We start from the raw sequence: 19,750 nt of genomic DNA, 5'->3' as shown, positions 1-19,750 counted from the left end.
ACAGCAGGCTGTCCATACCTGAGGCCCTGGAGACTGCCAAACAACGACTCACAGCCCTGGCCACACGCCTGAAGAGGTATACCAGAGAAATAGAAGCACGGAGAATAAACAGGATGTTCTCCACCGAACCATCCAAGGTGTACTCTCAGTGGGAGGGCAGTAACACGAGGGCAGACCCACCAAGGCTGGAGACTGAACAATACTGGAAAAACATATGGGAGAGGGAGGCATCACATAACACCAATGCCCAGTGGCTGGCAGACCTGAGAGCAGACCACAGCAACCTCCCTGAACAGGAACCAGTAACCATCGCAACGGCAGATATCCGAGAAAGGGTCTCAAACATGAAGAACTGGACAGCACCGGGGCCTGACATGATCCACACCTACTGGCTAAAGAAGCTAACTGCCCTCCATGAGCGCCTGGCAGCTCAAATGAACCAGCTGCTAATGGATGGGACCCACCCAGAGTGGCTAACTGAAGGCAGGACAGTCCTGATCCTGAAGGACCCCCAAAAGGGAGCAGTCCCATCCAACTACCGTCCAATAACCTGCCTCTGCACAACATGGAAGCTCCTGTCGGGCATCATAGCGGCTAAGATGAGTAGGCACATGGCTCAATACATGAGCGGGGCCCAGAAAGGAATGGGTAAGGACACCAGGGGAGCAAAACACCAACTACTGGTGGATAAAGCGGTCGCTCGAGACTGTAAGACCAGGCAGACCAACCTGTGCACCACCTGAATTGACTACAAGAAAGCCTACGACTCAATGCCTCACACATGGATCCTGGAATGCCTGGAGCTGTACAACATCAATAGGACCCTAAGAACCTCCATAAGGAACTCAATGGGACTGTGGAAAACAACCCTAGTAGCCAACCTCAAACAGGCAACAGAAGCCCGATGCAGAGGAAGAAGAGCAAGAACCATCATGGCAGGACAAACCTCTGCACGGCATGTACCACCGACAGATACAAGAAGTGGCTGATATCGAAAAGTCCTACCGGTGACTGGAAAAAGCTGGACTGAAAGACAGCACAGAGGCACTAATCGTATCAGCACATGAGCAGGCCCTGAGCACAAGATCGATAGAGGCCGGGGTCTACCACACCAGGCAGGACCTCAGGTGCAGGGTGTGCAAAGATGCCCCTGAGACAATCCAGCACATAACAGCAGGTTGTAAGATGCTAGCAGGCAGAGCGTACATGGAACGCCATAACCAAGTGGCCGGCATAGTGTACAGGAACATCTGTGCCGAGTATGGGCTGGAGGTCCCAAGGTCAAAATGGGACACACCTCCAAAGGTCAGGGAGAATGACCGAGCTAAGATCCTGTGGGACCTCCAGATACAGACCGACAAATAGGTGATGGCTAACCAACCGGACATAGTAGTGGTGGACAAACAACAGAAGAAAGCCGTAGTGGTAGATGTAGCAATCCCAAGTGACAGCAACATCAGAAAGAAGGAACATGACAAGCTGGAGAAATACCAAGGGCTTAAAGAAGAGCTAGAAAGGATGAGGAAGGTGAAGGCAACAGTGGTCCCCGTGGTAATCGGCACCCTCGGGGCTGTGACCCCCAAACTGGGAGAGTGGCTCCAACAGATCCCAGGAACAACATCAGAGATCTCAGTCCAGAAGAGCGCAGTGCTAGGAACAGCTAAGATACTGCGAAGAACCCTCAAACTCCAAGGCCTCTGGTAGAGGAACCGAGATTGAGGAAGACTCACACACCACCCATAGGGGTGAGATGGGAATATATATATTCAATTCAATTCAATTGATGACACAAAAATGCTGCCAGTGTAACTCTGTTCTGAAGCCACACTGCTTTCTCGCTTTCTCAGTTTGATTGGAACTGATGGCAGAAATCCACTGTTCGTGTGTGTGTGTGTGTGTGTGTGTGTTTGTGTGTGTTTCTACAGGTGATCCACAGTCAAGGTAGTTATGCTTTCCTGCTGTGTTGCACAATACTGTCCTTAATTGGCTTCTGTCTATTCCTGCTGCTCCTCTGGGTCCAGCACATCCACAGAAAGTGCCACTCAGGTAAAAATCCATTCTTTTGATAACTGATGCCACTTAACAAGAGGTGAGAGTGGTAAACATGTAAATAAAGAGCTATGGTATACTGTCTATACAAGCCAAACCAGAACAGGTGGAGTCTGCAGTGAATGAGGTAGTGACAGCAGCAGCATACAAACAAAATCAGGATGTGGAATCTCAATATAAAAGATTATTGCACCAGTGAAGTGAGATGCCATGGGTGGGGGGTCACTTGGTACTGAACCACATGTCCCAGTATTGTGTGCTACCACATGGGATGCTGCTCCCTCGTCAAGTTGTAAATGGGGTCAAAAAAATGTATACTATGTCATTAAAAAATTATGCTTCAGACTAGTATGTCATGAAAAAGTTATGCTATTATACCATGAAGTAAATTTATGCCTTAGTATACTATAGCATGAAGAACTAAGTATAGCATGTCATGAAAAATGGCACCACCTACAAAGAATTACTATGGTAATACCATAAAGAATTGGCATAATTTGTTAATTAACATGATGTTTCAATTTCATATAAACGCCATGATAACTAACACCTGAATTTACATTTAAGGTGTTTCGGAAACCCAATATTGACTCTGTTATTTAGCCCAGTCTCATTGTTTTAAATGGGGTTTAAAAATAGAAACACATATTAGTCTTAACAAAGCAGCCTACAATTCAACATCAGAGACTTCATTTTCCAAAGAATGAAGTGAGGACTTATTGCAGCACATTTTTATTGCACTGCATTAGTTTTAGCTAGGTACTTAATAAACAGCCTACTGAATGCAGTATATGGAAACTAACTTATGCATAATGTTTTTGGTACAAATTATATCATGAACAGTACCGTGGCTAGTACCATGACATTATACTTTTAACATTTCCAGTACCATAGTACATTATTTTTCCAAGAATAAATGTTGAAAAACACTAATATATCAATAACAAGTTGTGTGATAAAGGCAACAGATAAAGTAAACCATGTTGTTAAGATACTGTTGGTTAACTTGACTATAAATTTACAAACATCAATCCACCGTTCTACACTTACAGTCAATATTAAATTTCAAGATGAACATCTGAAAATGACTGTACATTACTTGGTGAGATTCCGATGTTATATTTTAGTGTAAATATTATAATTGTATGGCTTGCTTCCTGTCCTATGTATTTTGTGTGACTCAAACTAATGAACACATTTTACTTCTCAGATTCTTCTAAAGACATGGACATGAAAGAGAAACCAATAAGAGGAGTTTCGTGATCTGAGGACCCCAAAGAGACCAGAGAATACAGAGAGGAGAGGAGTGTTATTAGTTTTATACTGGCCTGCTCCAACTCAACATTTTTACTCTAACAGCAGTTAAACCTGATGATCAACAAGCAATTAGATGCAAATACAACTAGTATTTGACTTCACTGAATTTTTGCCAAAAGTCATTTGCAGTATAGTAGAACTCTGTTGTAGCTTAAATAAGAAAACACTTGAAATGATTGCCTGCTCAGTATGAATGTGGAGTTATAAATGTTGCTATAATTAAAATATGACTAACATAAGTCATTGTAAATAATGGTGTTGTGATTTTTTGAGAAGTCAGACAAAAATAACATAAGCTATAATGATAGCTCTATTTAGTTAGACATATTTTATTACTGCTCTCAAATGTCTTATTCTATTAGAAACACTTCCTCTATACCATTCACACATCAATACGCCACTTAAGACAAGCAGCTTGTAAACATTTGAAAAAGCATCAAACAAACAGAACAAGACAGAACAAAGCAAGAATTGTCTTTTTTTTTAAACTAGAGTTTACATTTCATGGAAAGTTGAATGAAAAACATCATCAGAGGATACAAATGAAAAAATATATTTAAATGACAAGTCCCTTAAGTTTTACGTGGGGGTAATTTACCAGCTATATTATAGTTTTTTTAAATCAAAGTTACTGCAAAATGCAATGTAACTGACCAATTCTATTGGACTTGAATATAAATTCAAATAAATAAATTGCATGTGGTAGTGCCTAATTATAAATTATTGTAAATATTTCATATACACTGCATAAGACTAAATCGACTCTGTTTTGCCATATAAAATACGAAGTGCATAATCGTATCCTCCCTTTGGGAAAATATACATTTCTTAATAAGCAAACATCAACAAGTTGTAATCAAGAATGAAATCTGAGTCATAGAAAAGTGACAGAATCCAATACTACAGGAACCCCGAAATTTTAAGTGCAAACGTTTCATCACAACATCTGCATGTACAATATCAACACTATATCAAAACACTTTAAATATAAAACATAGATCTAGATTTCTCCCCATAAGGCTTTGATTCCCAAAAATAGCCAACACCACGATGGGGCAGCCACCTCCCGAATCCACAAGAGGAAAACAACTTATAGAAAACACATGCACAAGGAGGACATTACATCAGAGAACTCAAAATAGCAGACATGTAAGTATCTGGCTGTTACAAAAATAGAAATTAATCTTAAAATTTTATTGGTGTTACAGGAAATAAAAGGAAATTACACACAAAGATAAACAGATTTTATATAATTTTCTTTTTATATACTTTCTGAGTTATCACAACAATTACCACAAGCAGACTGGAAAGGGATATGGCCATTAACTCTTAAAAATGGCCTGATTTGATTTACACACTATGCATATTAAGCCTGTTGCTGTCTATATGTACAGTAATGTATCCTGAAGAACGCTGCAGTACATATAAGGTTCTGCGATAAGTGCGCTATGGCAGACCGAACTGCAGTGTACCTGCACACAAAACATCAATGTGAAGTTGTACTTCAAACTTCTGAGGTTCTTGTTTGGTCTACACAAGGATATGGCAGAAATACAAACAGGAACGCTGTCGTATAATGTTCAATCTAAACTAACTTCTAAATATTCAATCTCCATCCATTTTAACAAGATAAACCTGGACTTGGCTGTGGTAAGGCACGGTATATTGATTAAACTACAGGTGGAGGGGGCAAATGTCTATTAGTTGAATAAAAGTGAGCTTAAGTTTTCCCTCCTACAAGATTTGTTGATCATCCATCCCTGGGTAAGAAAGTGACACTTAGGTAAACACACACACTAGCATGTTCTAGCCAAGTATAGTGTAAACAGGTAGGATGTACAATATCCATATTTAATAACTTAGAAACACGGGATCTACCTTTTTTTTTTGAGTCTGTGTCTCAGACTTATGGCTTTAAGGTCATTACAAATTAGGTATAAACCTGTTGGGATGATAAGAGACTTCAGGAGAAACAAAGGTGCTTAAAATGTTGCAGAAGGTTTCTACAGTCCTCAGGATTAAAGGTTGATGTGATTCATATGGCTAAGGCGAGGCAAAGGTTAAGGCTAAACTGCTGAAGTCTAGCTACTAAAATTTGGGCATAAATAACTGCAATGACATTGCATGCAACAAGATAAAAAGTCAATCTCTTTACAAATAGGAAATCTGTGAACTAGCAACACGGTTTTCATGGTCTGCTGTGATTCTGGTTCATGAGGAACAATTCTGTCTGGTTTATTTTGAAAAACAGTTGCTTATCAGTCTGTTTTGGAATAAGTAGCTGGAGCCAGCAGTTTTTTTGTACATATTAAATTGTGGGTGCCAGGGAAGAATAAACAGCAAAATGAAGTTTTATCATTTTGATTTAAACAATTCATATTTGTTTCTGTCAGACACAGCCACTTTGTCCCTGGTTACAATCTTTGTGCCAAGCGAAGCTAAGCGACTGCCAGCTACAGCTACATATTTACCATACAGACATTTGTCATCTAATGTTATCTGCTTAAAGGTACAATGCATAATATTTAGAGCAATCAATGAATACTCTATTGTATTTCCGCTAAGAAATATGTTGTCATTAGTCGGTATTTTCTGGTGGTTACAAACTATTGCTTAATCTTCTAATGGAGCCTTTTAAATCTACATAGGGAGCCAGTCCACCTTTCTAGAGGCAGCCATGTTGATTCAAACAACAGGGAATCACATTTTGACATGACACCTCATAGCCACCATACGCTCCCTCATGCGTTGAAATGGGGGTGAGTAGAGAGGGGTAGTCAAAAGGTTGTATTCTGCAGTCTCACGTCTAGATGCCACTAAATATTTCACATTTTACACATTGTACCTTTAAATGTTGAATTACAGTATTTGCTGAAATTTGATCATCTCTGCAACTGTAATCTGAGAAACTGTAGCAATAAGAGATCTATGTATATCTCTTAACATGATGATCTACTAAGGTACAGTTAATTTAAAAATGCAACATTAGAGCAGTAACAAATATAGGGTTTAGGTTTTGCTTGCAGCAGAGTGGATGCACAGAAAGGGTTATGGCTTCACTTTCTTTCATTCCCACCTAAAAACACAGACGCACACGCACACACTAGAATGGTTACAGGCATTTAAGGTTCCCCTTGGATTATGGCCACATGTCATAGTAAGACAGTCAAAGTAAATGTTCAGTTGGCCATGGCTATAGTTAGCCAACATTTCAGAGCAGCTGAGGTAAGGCTTGACATTTGAGTTTAGGTTAAAAGCTGGGTAAAAGATAAGAGTTGCAGGTAAACATGCAGGTTATCAGGTTAAAGCATTACCTTTCAACAAGAGTAAAAGTTAAGGACAGAGCGAAGAAAGAAACATCACTCTACCAGCAGAGGAGAAAACTGGTTAAGAACTGAAAATGTGTCTTTTTTGGCAGTAACACTTTTGCACAAGATAAGAATGAACTTGTATGAAAGGAAAGATTCAGATATCTGGAATCCTGCTGGTCTGTGTGTCCAGGTATGAAGCCGATTGTGGCTGCACAGGGTCCAACTCACATCCACCAACTGTTGCCATGGAAATTCCTCTCTTTCAAATTGTTATGACTGAGGATCCCAAAAAACCAGACAAAATGAATCCCTAAGTGCATAGGGGGTGGCATCAGTGTGTGTGAGTACACAACAGCATCCTAAGGGTGTAAAGGAAACAAACTGAACATGTTAACCTTATCGGCTGATTTGGACTGCCAGCATCTCTCCTGATTCGTCCCCCGCAATGTGGACTGTAGTGTGAACAGCAGTGAATTTCAAAGTACCAGAGTGATGGGGAAAGGCAATGGCTAAGTTCCCACATTAGTGTCCTGGAAGTGGGAGCAGGACATGGAGCTGGACGCGGGTATGGGTCTAGGTGTCTATGTCCAAATGAGGTGATGTGATGGGGGTAGTTGATCCTATGTCTTCTGAGCGTCTGGTGAAATAGGGCCAGGTGTGTTGGTCCCATCCATACTGTGTATGGGGATCTGGAACTGAGGGGTGAGCACCGACGGAAACTGGAATACAGCAGAATGAAGACCGTTAAGAGTGCTTTAGACAAATAGACAGAGAAATCAAAGGCATAGTACCAATAAACTGACTTGGAAAAGGTGGGCTCCCTGGCGTTGTGTGGCTGGGCTGAGTGGAGCAACTGGACTAAGTGTGCTCCAGAAGTGGATGTTGGAGAGCAGTGGACTGGGAGTCAGCAACAGTGTGGGAGTCTGAGGAGCAACACAAAATGTTATTGCATTAAACTCCAAAAGATACAACAGCAGGGCTAAAATCAGCTGATTTTATATTTTCACTGATATATTGTACCAGGATTTATGAAAGACAATAGCTAATTAGAAATTGCCCTAGAGAAATGTCTGTTACATACATGTGCCAGATAGCATGACATGCTTATTTTTAAACAATCCTGCTCCTGTTTTCTTTTTTCATAACCAATTTTGAGGACTCCTAAACAATATTATTTTTGTTCTGTTTATAAAAAATGACAATCCGTCTATATTCTTATACTAAAATATTGACAATGGTTATACCTCAAAAATCCATAATCAATCCAGCTCTAGCATCTATGTGACATTTCAAGGCCATTATTCAGCCTGGTACGTCTTCAGAATTGCTGTGACAATTGTAATTTGTTCAACACATCACACACTCACAGATGTTTTTATCATCTGGACAACCAGTAAACCAATGAAGAGTTTAATTGTCAGGATAATCAATCGAGCTGTCATCATCCCACAAAGCTACCTAGCAACGTCCAATATGTCCATGGTTATGGGAGTTTCTATTTTTGTACTCACCACTAACAAAGCTTGTTTGGAAGAGCTATACTTAAAAGGATAATAAATAATGACATGTTATGACCATCAGTGAATAAGGACTTGTTAGCAACTGGTACATCTTAAAGTGGCTTAAAGTGTGAAGACCACAAAGGATATCACACTCTATGGTGCTTTAATGAAAAGATTTACTGAAAAACATTATTTCTGTTTGTATTATTATTTTTATGTTTTAATAACCCTGTCCCTGAATGGAGGGGTTTGAGTGCCCGAGCTATGATGTCAGGGGTTATATGCCCCGAGTAGCCCCCCTAGTCTCCCAAGGCAGACAGGTCCTAGGTGACAGGCCAGACTAAGAATCAACTTATGCAATTGAGGACCACGATCGCAGGTGCTCTGGGAGCATCGGGTTGGGGCCCTCTGCTAAGGGCTGTCCTAACTCTGTACGAAAAGAGCAGGAGCTTGGTAAATTAAACCTATTCCCAGTGCATGGTGAACTATACAGTAAGTTCATACTTTGGTTAAATGATATACATATATATATATATATATATATTTTTTTTTTTTTTTTGTATAAGCTGTATTCTCACCTGCAGCATTGCTGGTGTAAGAGACGCAGTGGGTAAAGAGGGACTGCAGAGGTTCATGGGGGAGAAGTCAGAGGCGGTGACAAGCAAAGCTGGCGGGCTGATCTGCAGGATTTTCGGTGGTTTGCGCGTCTTTCCGGAGCTCTGAGTGCTGACTGTGGTGCAGCTGCTGACTGAGGATGAACTGGTTTCAGTGTCCACCAAACTGGTCTCATCTCCAGACAGACCAATACCACTGTCCACCTGGTGGACAAGGGGAGACAGATGATGATTTCTACATGTTTTTATTTACACTAATGTAATTCAAGTGCTTTTGTTTTACATGTCAATCAAATGCTAGAACATCAGGGTCAGTATGTTACCTAAGTGGTTGCTGAAGGCACTATACACAGCTTGTTTAGTATGCATCAGAAAACAACAGAAATTCAAAGCAATTTCTAGAAAATTGTGTAGACATATTTCTTCTGCAGTGACAAAGCCCCATATGTTTGTCAACCTTAACATCACAATACTTAAAACTGTTAGAATTGAATTGAACCAAGTGTTTTTCTATGCTGTTGTTCATCCTGATTGATACAAAAAGTGTGATTTGTTTTATTTTCCATTATTTCCTGCTGTCCTGATAGTTTTTAGGGTGGCGCACTGCATGGCAGGTTGTTTAATTTTTCACTCAAGTAACATGATGTATATGGCATTTGTTCTTTAAATTCTTAATTTATTTGGATTTTGTAGCAAACATATCATGTCATGTTATAACACCTTTACGATAAAAAAAGAACACTGCATTTCATTAAGGGGAAATGATTAAGCAGTTACTGATTGCTGACATGGTAAACTAGTGATTACGAAAACTGCATAAGATTTGCATCCCTGATTTTTAGGTTTACTAGCCTTCTCTTGGGAATGAGCATCTGTGGGCTCTGGTGCCTGAGCATCTGTGGGCTGAGATGATCCAGATTCAATGTCAGTGTCAATCACTAGCTCCTGAGAGGAGTCAGGCACTAAGCTTGGGGACGGGCTGCCCGTGGTCAGGTCTGATAGGCTGAATGCTGATTCTGATGGACGGATGTGTTCAAATGAGTAGACGGATTGGGTTGCCAGGGAGGAGTGTGTGCTGATCTCTTCAGCCCTCTGGGGTGGAGCCTGCAGAGGATCCATGTGGTTGGAAATAAGAGTTGTTTCTATGGCAACCTGAGGAGGCGGTGCTGGTGCTGGCTTTGGAGGTGTGTTTCCAAACTTGATGACAGACGGCAAACCAGTTGGCTGTTGTGGCTGAGGCAATGCTTCAGGGCTCTGTGCAGTGGCAGTGAGAACCCTCTTGTCAGTCATCTTTTCTGCTGGGTTCTCTATTTTGATGGACTTGAAGAGCTGGCGACCAGCTTGCAGCGAGTTAAGTGTAAAGGAGGTGTACAGGCCGGAGTGGATGTAGTCATTGCGGCTTGACTGCTTGGTGCTGGAGCCCAGAGCCACTGTAGTACCTCCTACCTTGGGTCTGTCACCAGAGTCACCGTCAAGTAGGGTGCTGTCCCTTGTTGTAATTGGGGGGATGCCCCCAGCACCAATATCCCCGCCCTCTGTTCGGGTAGCAACATCTCCTTTCAGGATGTCAGGATAGGAGACAAAGCGATAGACAAACTTCTGACCATTCACCTTCTTTATGATGTTCTGTAAGACACAGAAAAGCAAGTCCAGAAAAGATATGATTGTTTAGACTCTTAGTGACTAACATGAAAAGTAAAAGGAAAAAAAAAATCATTATCATTACAGAGAAAACAGTGAGAGCAGAAATAAGATTTCACTTCACATAGAATGCCTATACCAAAGGTGTACTAGGAGCCAAAAATAGAAGAGTGAAACCTTGCACATGGTACAGTTCAGTGCTGTGCCTCCTGTCTGTGCAGAACTAGCAGCCACTAATACTGCAGCCAAACATACCAGTGTAGCCCTGCCCAGAACGCCCACAGGGTCAGGATGTGTTTCTGCCAAACCACAAGCAGAGTGGGTGACAGACAGCACTCTCTCTCTCTCTCCACATGTCAATGAGAACTGGACTTTAGCCATTTTGAGACGGAATTAAATTGTGTTTTGTTATTTACTGGTGGAGTCCTCAGTTTAGCTGTCTGGAGGTACCAGTCCTCTTTGAAGCACCAGTTGCAGCTTTAACACATGTGTTTATGCAACAGTGGCATCATGTAATTTGTTTATTTCTGACTTGCAAACATCTGATCTCATACATATCAGGATGCTGCACCATCTGATTAAATTCAGATTCATTTTTATGTTTTGGAATATGGGAGTAGAGGAGAAATATAAAATTTGCTTTGAGGAACCCAGAAGTTCATCTGTATCTATAAAACCACACCAATTACTTTTTCACTAGAATCATTCCATTTAAAAGTGGAATGATATTTAGTGGTCTATGTATTGGGCAGTGGTCCATGTACTAATTCTATGTATTGGGCAGCATGGTGGTGTGGTGATTAGCACTGTTGACCATGGGGGTTCTCTCCAGCCTCCTCCTACAGTTTATGGTTAGGCTAACTGGACATCCTAAATTTTGAGATCCATTGTAACTGTAATGTGAGTATGAGTGTGAGTGTTTGTCTGTTTCAATGTGTCAGCCCAGTAATAGACTGGTGATCTGTCCAGGGTGTAGCCCACTTCTCACCCAATGATGTGAGCTGGCTCCAGCCCCCCACAACCCTAGAAAGATAAGTGGCAGATAATGAATGGCTGGAATGAATTCTTTGTAGGGCTGGGCAGTATGAAAAAAAATCTTATGATAATTTGTTACATATCAGTCGATAGCAATATATATCGATATAAACCAAACCACTATTTTAATCAAAGGTTCCTTTTTCCTCCTATGTGACGTAAAGATATAGGTTAATTTTGATTTTTTTTTTTTCTAAAAACTAAAAAATAGTTATAATAAATTATATAAATCTGTACAGTCAAAAGCCTGTTACGGGAGAACACACTAAATTTGGTCAACTACAAATTTATACATAAAATCTTATTCATAAATCTTGAATCTACAACTAAATAATTAAAGCTTTCACATTTTACTGGAGAACATAGATTAAAGTCTTTGTTCACTACCAAATCAATAAACTAGGTCTGTTGTTGTGCAGCAAGTGTCACTCTAGTTTTAAGGAACCACCAACACGTCCTTGGGTCTGGGACAGTAAAGTCTTTCATTTTATGTGGTCTAGAGGATGGCACTGCTTTAGGTGGTTAAAAAAAAAAAAAGGTTAGTGGTATTAGTTGTTTTTAGTGGAACATTTGTATATTCTTACCAAATATACGTCTGTGTTTTGCAGTGCATGCTACTATGCTTCTTGTCGGACTTCAAATATCCCAAATATCTCCACACTGTTGAGACCACATCTATTGAGCCCTGGGCTGTGTCTGTTTGGGTGTTTTCATCGTTAACGCTGACACTGTCGTGTGCATCAACCTAACTGATGTGCTCTAACTCTCTTCCAGCCACATGATTGGTTCAGCACGGCAATTTTCATTATCCTTGGTTGTTCGTGCTTTCTGTCAAAATAACGTTGGAATGAGTTGTTTGAGCAAAGTTTTATCACAAATGGGAGGTAACCGTGAACAAGACTTGTGGCTCGCTGCTCAATCTTATATTTCTGCTGTGTGATTGGCTGGAAGACCTGTCCACATCGAATAAAAAAAAGGCCAACTCTTATCATTGAGCTCAACCTTAATCTTATTGCAATGCAACATAAAACTCAGTATTTGGCACATCCCTAATTCTATGTATCGTCTACTTACAGTAATAGTCACATACTACTAAGTTACAGCTGACAGTTGCCAATGGTGCTGAAAATACTATATCAGATGTTTTCTAAACTGATGTTAGTGACAGCTCTCAGCCTGCACTGCAGCTGCTGAACTAATTGTAGCTGATGTTAATATTTTATAGGCCAACCTGGCTCTAAATGTGCAGAGATCTTGATTAAAGTGGCTAAGATACTGGTGTAATCCTTATGTATAACCAGGATATTCCAACTATTATTTAATGCAGGTTATTATGGACTTTTCATACTGACAGTGCAGGTATGTTTCTAATTAACTGTAGTATGTGAAATTTAAAGACAAGAAGACAGAAAAATATTTAATGCAGCATCAAATACATGGGAACTACTTTCAATCAACACCACCCCTGCAGAACAGAATAGCTGAAGATTTACCTTATCATAGTAGTATCTTAGAGCCCTGCTGAGTTTGTCATAGTTCATATTAGGCTTGTTCTTACGGGCTCCCCAGAGCCGGGCCACCTCCTCTGCCTGCAGCAGTTTGAATTCTCCTTCCTCATTGGTCCAGCAGATCAGCTGCTTATTACTGGAATCCAATAGGAGCTGGAGAAGGAACTGCCACAGGGTAACAGAGTTGTCCATGTCTCTCACTGAAAAAAGAAAAATCATCAGGCTCATCAACCACAGAATTATCATCTTTAGGTTTTTAAGTCAGTTTAGTCAGTTAATTTTATTCTCACAGTTATGTTGTGATGAAGTTTGCATGCAGTGTATGTGCTGTATTAGCTTTAACACAATCTAATGACACAAAAAGTTTTATATTTTACGTTCTGAGCAAAGAAACTGATCCTACCTGGGGCTATGGGCATGTACTGATCTATAGTTTAGGCCAATTATTCAGAAAGAACAAAATGACATCTAGTCATAAACACCTAATCTTTCTTTTAGGTATACCTATGTTGCAGTATGACATTGCTACAAACTAGGTCTTTAAGGCCAAACATTCAGTTCACATCTAGCAAGAGCTACACAATACCACAGCCATAAAAAAAAACAAACGCCGCTAACACCACGACGTAAAGAACAACACTCGTGAAAGTGTCTGTTGAGGTTTGCTATTAAGGTTAAGTCATTGTCAAAACATCATGCAATGATTTAAAGGTTTAGGTTTAATGAGATTAAAGGGAGCATTAGCTGTCTGAGACTGCTAATGCCAAACCAGTAGGGGTGGGAAAAATAATCTTTTTTTTTGATATATTGTCAGCCTATATGCCTGCTTCACTTTGCATTTTACAATCTACCAGCTAATCAACCTGGCTTGGTGTATCTGTTAATTGTTCTTGTTTTATTGTTACAGAAGAATGTTTACATTAGAGCTGCTACTACCTTATATGTAGTTGTTTTGCTGTTTTGACAGCAGGTTTTTTCTCAGGGTTTTTTGCCAATTACAAAAGTTTTTGTTTAGAGAAAGGTCCTTAATTATTATTTTTTTTATGAATAAGAGCAGCTGTTATTGTTGCAAAGAGAGTCATGTCAAAGTTTGACAAGTTTGATACAAGGATGCTGTTACTGGCACTTTTTGAAAAGCAAAGTTGCACATGTAACTATGAAGCAGACTGCCACTTTAATAAAATAATAGTAAAAAATAACTGATTCTAATCACCGATTACTGCAAATATTTAAAAAGTAGCAAGTATTTCATATGGATAAAATATGTATAGTAACATTTGATTAAAAAATAATGCATTTCGATGATTTGACGATGTATAGGGGGTGGGCCTATACAGAGGACAGGGCCCCTCCCCTTATAAAAGGGGTTGACACTAAGCCGCCAGTCATTCAAAAACCTATTCTCGCTATGAGCATAAGTTCCTAAACTCACATCTCTCGAGGTAACTGTCTCTCCGGGACCAAGCTTAACTGTCCATTGACAGGTGTAAACTTGGTCTCCGGGAGATTTGTCTGCAGCGTTTACAATTCCTTGAGAGATCCACTCACACTAGCTTGTCACCAAACACTGGCTTGAGCCCCGACAGTCGATAGCAGCAATACTATCTACAGTCAGCCTAGCAGAGTGGTAACACCATTGACAATGTATAGGCAGTGGACCTATACAGTGGGACATCACCGACAGCATTATGCACTGCAAAAATTAAGCCAATTCAGTCGCCATGTTTGGCCATTATGGATGTCACCATATTGCTTTTTTGGAGCCAGAAGTGCCAAATAAGACAGTGTCTAGAGAATGTTTCCATGGCAACCACTGAGCCAATCAGCACTGAGCTTGTTGAACGTACACACCCACTGGAGAGATACGACCACTACAATCTGATCTGATTTTAGCCATAGGGCTTAGCCTAAGACCAAATATCAATATCTGTTATGCACAATTAATTCTACGTATACAAGAGCGGGCATGAGCAATTTCTGTACATTCTTCTTAAATGTCTAAGTAGCAGCAAATTCATTCCTCCTAAGGAGGGCTGGGTAGCCTAAAGCTATAATGCTTATGGGTAAAGCAACCTGTCAATCAAACCTGTCAATCATCCCCACGGGGTGGAATGAGGCAACGTGGATTGAAAGAGGCACCTGATTGGTCAGTTATTTACCTTAATGTCTTGTGTTACAGAGCAAATATCGACATATAAAAATTAAGAATATTAAAAGTGTGTTCAAACAAAGACAACAAAGCCACAATGATTACTGTGGCAACAATAGTGACTTTGTAATTGGCACTGATTGTTGAATGAAAGTCAGTGGGAGCCAGAGCTTTTTGAAGCCTATATCGCTTCAAACCCGGAAGCAGGCTTGCTATGTCCACCCCTTCTGCAGTCACTGGTAGCAATGTGGTAGCAATACCTGTCACCAAGTAGCAATACTCTCCAAACGAACATTAGGTGTTCAAGGTGGTTGTTAAAATTAAATAAAGTAGTAATACCTGTTATTTTTACACTGTTATGTAGACAGGGGTGATGCCTTTTTGTTCTAGTTTTTCTGTTATGTGATCAGATAATCAGTCATCCTGTAAAATGTTTACGGTTCTGCCAATTGACAAAGTAACGTGCATCTTACTGGGCAGAAAGGCTTTTGTTTTATCTGATGTCAGTCCACATTAAGACACTGGCAAGAGACCTATGTCCCTATTAACCTCTGCATTTTTAAGCTTCATGTCTGTATTTCCTCTAGCGCATTGAATTTTTCTTTTGCTGTGTGTGAAGCTGATGGTGAAAACAGTACACACACATGCACTATTTCACCTGTTGATATGAATTATAACTTCTGTATTTCACACAAATATGTGCTTTTTCAGTTACTTGCAACTTTGTTGAGATGTTCAGGAATTTCAGTCAAAGTTATATAAAATAGTTCATATAAAACACAAAAGTGCTTAATTTTGTCTAAGCACAAGACAGCTTATGGCTGCAATTATTGACTAATCAGCAATTTAACAGTATTTTCGATCCATCTCTATCCATCCATCCATCCATCCATCAAGTATCTACCACTTATACTGGCACATCCAGGGTCACTGGGGGGTTGGAGCCAATTTTTAATTAATATCCATAAAATGTTCAAGAAAATGTGAAAAGTAGGCTTAATATTTTCCACGGTGTTCAAATATCTTGTTTTGTCTGATCAACAGTCAAAAACTCAAAGATATAAAAAAATATAAGGAATAGGGAAATAATTTTTACATTTAAAACAGTGGAACCAGCAAAAAGTTGGCTTTTATTTTTAAAGAATTATTAAAATAATTATTTTTAATTGTTTAGGACTAATTCATTAATCAGCTAATCAGTGCACCTCTAAAGCAGCTTTATAAGAATTTAAATTTTAACTAGGTGAAATTCTTCATAAAATTCACAGAACTGTTATGTATATCAAAACATTTTCAAAAGCCAGTGAAGTCATGATAATGACGACAACAAAGATTAAGAAATCTCAAACCTCAGAGGGGATAACTCTCCAAACACTCCAGTCTTCTCCAGTTATCTCCAGACAAGTGAAGATGATTCTTAGCCCACTGCAAAAACATTTAGCCATTGAGGAGAGCTATTCTATGTGGCTGTCGGCTTATCATGTCCTTGTAGGTGTTCACCAGAGACAGATATTTTATTGAATCCAGAATAACACCAACTGTGAAACTAAAGCCCAATCCTTCCAATGTCACTGGTGCCCATCTAGGCAGAGATGCCTCCCACATGGCACATGTTCTGACGAGGTATCATGTGTTCCAAACTAGTTCACATTTGAGAGTGCCGCTACTGTAAAGCCCAGCATCTCCACTTCCCTTGTTGATGATCCACAAACATTTTTTTTTTTAAGTCCTAGGATCACAGTAAGAGCCCACTCTTAACAATCCAACAGAGTTTCATAGACAGGTGATGCAGTAACATATGCACGATTTTCTGTCAGCAAGAACCAGCATCTTCTCCAAGCTAAGGATTTCAGTCTTCCAAAGCAGGTTTCATGTGCAATATTCTTGCAATTCACACATCAGCTACTAAGGTGACGACTCCTAATATGACTGTCTATGTTGTTGATATTTCTTCTTTTTTTTTCTGTTTTTGCCCACCACAGGTTTCGGGCTGACTGTCTTGCAGTCCCCTTGTCAGTATGTGTCACCGTGTGTGTGTGTGTGTGTGTGTGTGTGTGTGTGTGTGTAAGCTTCTTATGGTGACGAGTAAATCTACCCTGACTCATCCAGACCTGCTGGGTTGGAGACACGCCCCCTCACACACACAAACACAATCTGTCCCAAACTGTCATGTGAAAACCGGTGATATCAGGGCAAAAATAGGACAGCATCAAAACTGCTGCCAGGGGAAAAGATTACCAAGGAACGTTATGTAACGTCTGACATGAGCAGCAAACGATATCTACAAGGCACTGAAATAATTGTCAGGCCATATAACATGGCTTATTAACGCGCTATAAACGCTCGAACTGACTGCTTTCTACTATCAGTCAGCCAGCACACACAGAACAAAATAAAAGACCACTTGTTGATGAATAACGTTAGTTTCGTGACTGTCAGTAACAAACTGCTAGTTTCTACGACTATTTAAAGTTTCGGGGTTGCGCTGAAATGCAACTGTCGTGTTTCGTATTTGTGTTGACAGCAGAGGAGACAAACAAATCAAGGCATAACGTTAGTTTGCTAACAAGAAGCTAGCTTTTAGCTTTGAGCTAGCTTCTTGTTAGCTTATCTGCTATCATTACCTCGCTCGTAGAGCCCGCTGAATTCTCGAGTCGTCGAGCCGCGCCGAGATATTCCCAAAGCATTGCTGGAAAAGTTTTTATATTGCCATTGCTGCCGAAATAAGACTTAAACAGAGTATCAAGCAAATATCTAAACATAAAATACATTAAACAGTCTTTGGCTCGTACTGACGATATATCCTTTGAACAGGAAATAATGTTGCATTTAATGATTCTCGTACATTGCAAATGTTTTTACTGTCGCGTTTGCTGGGAGATAAATATACGAGTTTTGTGTAGTGGTAGTTGTTGCTTTTTTTCCGTGGAAATCATAAGGCAAAGGGTGAGAACGGTGAAGGTGAGAATATTTCCTTCGGTTATGCATTGCGTTGTTAATGTTGTTATTATTATATCATTATATCATTAAAAACGCTACTAGCTCTGAGAAAACAGAATATCAATGTGATCATTTGCACTTAATATTACGGCTCAAGCACTATATGTTTCTCTTTATTCGCTGATGAGGGTTCCATGCTTCTATCTTAAACGTTACAGGTCAGTTTCTTCTAGAAGAGAAAATTCCCACCTGTTTGGGTAATTGCTAAAATTCCGATGTTCTTGAGAACACGGAAACGTCTCATTAAACTCAGACTGAGATCACTTCCTCTATTGCTTCTGTAGTTATGTTTAATATTGTTATGATATTTCCACACGTCTAACCCAATCAGTGAGTGATCCACACGACTTGCTGTTTATTTATCGAGTTCATATGGTTGCACGGATACACCGTCAAATAATTTGATTTTGTGCCAGTTTATTTATTACTGTTGATAATGACGTTGTGACTTGATCAAGTCACTTTACTGATTAAACGAGGATAGAATCACTTAAAACTGTAGGAAAACAATTTGTTCTAACTTACATCACAGAGATACGGGTTTATTAATTTACTATTATCACAATCAAATAGCTCATTTATCAAGACAAATAGTAGGAAGACCAAGGCTTTCAAAACACAACAATTGTGCATAAACACACTGTCCAACATATAACTAATACTAATACTAATAATTATTTCATTGTCTCCCACACCACTGAACCAATCTAAAAAATTCTACTGTTACTTATTTGGTCTTTAAAGTTTTAAATCTGTTAGTTCCTCATTGCATCTGGGACCCCCTCACTGAATCCAGGTTTCTGTCTTTTAGGCCTACTCACCTAAAAAAAAAAACATCCAAAGAGGACTGATATTTATTTAGATATTTAGAACAAACTGACTGACCTAAGATCTGTCACAGTTACAGACTTGTTTTGTTTGTGCAGTAGATGTTGTTTCATTAACTTAAACTTATTTTTAATGTTTGCTTTTCTAGAAAAATAAATGTCTCAAAAGAAGACACTGTGTAAACTGTAGCTATGTATGTCATCAGATTAACCACCAAGTGGCAGCATATCACAGCAGTGTCACACTACCATCAGCCAACCCTCAGCGAATTAGTCTAATTTACAATACACATTCATTTGTTGTTATATAGTGTGAACACAGAGGAAACATACAGCTAAACTCGGTTCAATATTTTTAGTAAGTGGGCTTAAACAAAAAACACTCTGAATCCATACAGATTCACCTTACCATTTACCACTGAGATGTTAATTTTCCATCACCTCACTGTAAGCAATTTAAAATCTGTAGTTGCAAAGACGTGTGGGTGCAATTAATGGCAGCCAATCAGAATATAGTGTGAGTATCAGATTTTGATATTCAGCCAAAAAAGATGAGGACAATTCTGCTTTTAATTTGATGCAGTCAAAACCAGTGTGATAATTTATAGAGTGGTGATGCTGGATTGATCTGCTGGTTGAGTGACTCACAGCAACAAGATAAATCCGTTTCATCGTGGAGTAATGTTTCACACAGATAGATTGTGGATTTGTTGGAAGGTCAGTACATTAATGGTAGTTAAATATTCACAAACATACAGTATGTTCTAATAATCGATGAAGGGATGGTAACTTTGCAT

At 39.5% G+C, this 19,750-nt stretch overlaps 2 protein-coding genes across 3 annotated transcripts in view; one reads left to right on the top strand and one right to left on the bottom strand.

Moving 5' to 3' along the window:
• Positions 1 to 3,540, top strand: part of mfsd4aa (major facilitator superfamily domain containing 4Aa) — a 31,930-nt gene extending 28,390 nt beyond the window's left edge. Inside the window, exons 9-10 of the mRNA XM_026306865.2 lie at positions 1,926 to 2,046; positions 3,260 to 3,540. Of these exons, the coding sequence (XP_026162650.1) occupies positions 1,926 to 2,046; positions 3,260 to 3,312 (174 nt within the window). The 3' untranslated portion in view covers positions 3,313 to 3,540. The remainder of the gene's footprint in view (positions 1 to 1,925; positions 2,047 to 3,259) is intronic.
• A 135-nt stretch (positions 3,541 to 3,675) lies between these two features.
• Positions 3,676 to 17,942, bottom strand: elk4 (ETS transcription factor ELK4). 2 transcript variants are annotated; one of them, XR_003295691.1, is made up of 7 exons: positions 17,751 to 17,942; positions 12,963 to 13,177; positions 9,646 to 10,419; positions 8,758 to 8,997; positions 7,481 to 7,600; positions 7,163 to 7,396; positions 3,676 to 7,036 (listed from the first exon to the last, which is right to left on the bottom strand). XR_003295691.1 is itself a non-coding variant. In XM_026306866.1 (6 exons), exons 2-6 carry the CDS (start codon positions 13,167 to 13,169, stop codon positions 7,298 to 7,300), a joined length of 1,440 nt encoding a protein of 479 aa, XP_026162651.1. In that variant the 5' UTR covers positions 13,170 to 13,177; positions 17,751 to 17,942; the 3' UTR covers positions 3,676 to 7,297. The 2 variants fall into 2 exon arrangements, 1 of the variants encoding a protein (XP_026162651.1); XM_026306866.1 differs by having other exon boundaries at positions 3,676 to 7,396.
• Positions 17,943 to 19,750: the final 1,808 nt, after the last annotated feature.

Source organism: Mastacembelus armatus, chromosome 5, assembly GCF_900324485.2.
Source record: "Mastacembelus armatus chromosome 5, fMasArm1.2, whole genome shotgun sequence".
NCBI lineage: Eukaryota > Metazoa > Chordata > Actinopteri > Synbranchiformes > Mastacembelidae > Mastacembelus > Mastacembelus armatus.
Note: the sequence above shows the minus strand (reverse complement) of the source record. Positions and strands in the feature narration are given on the sequence as shown.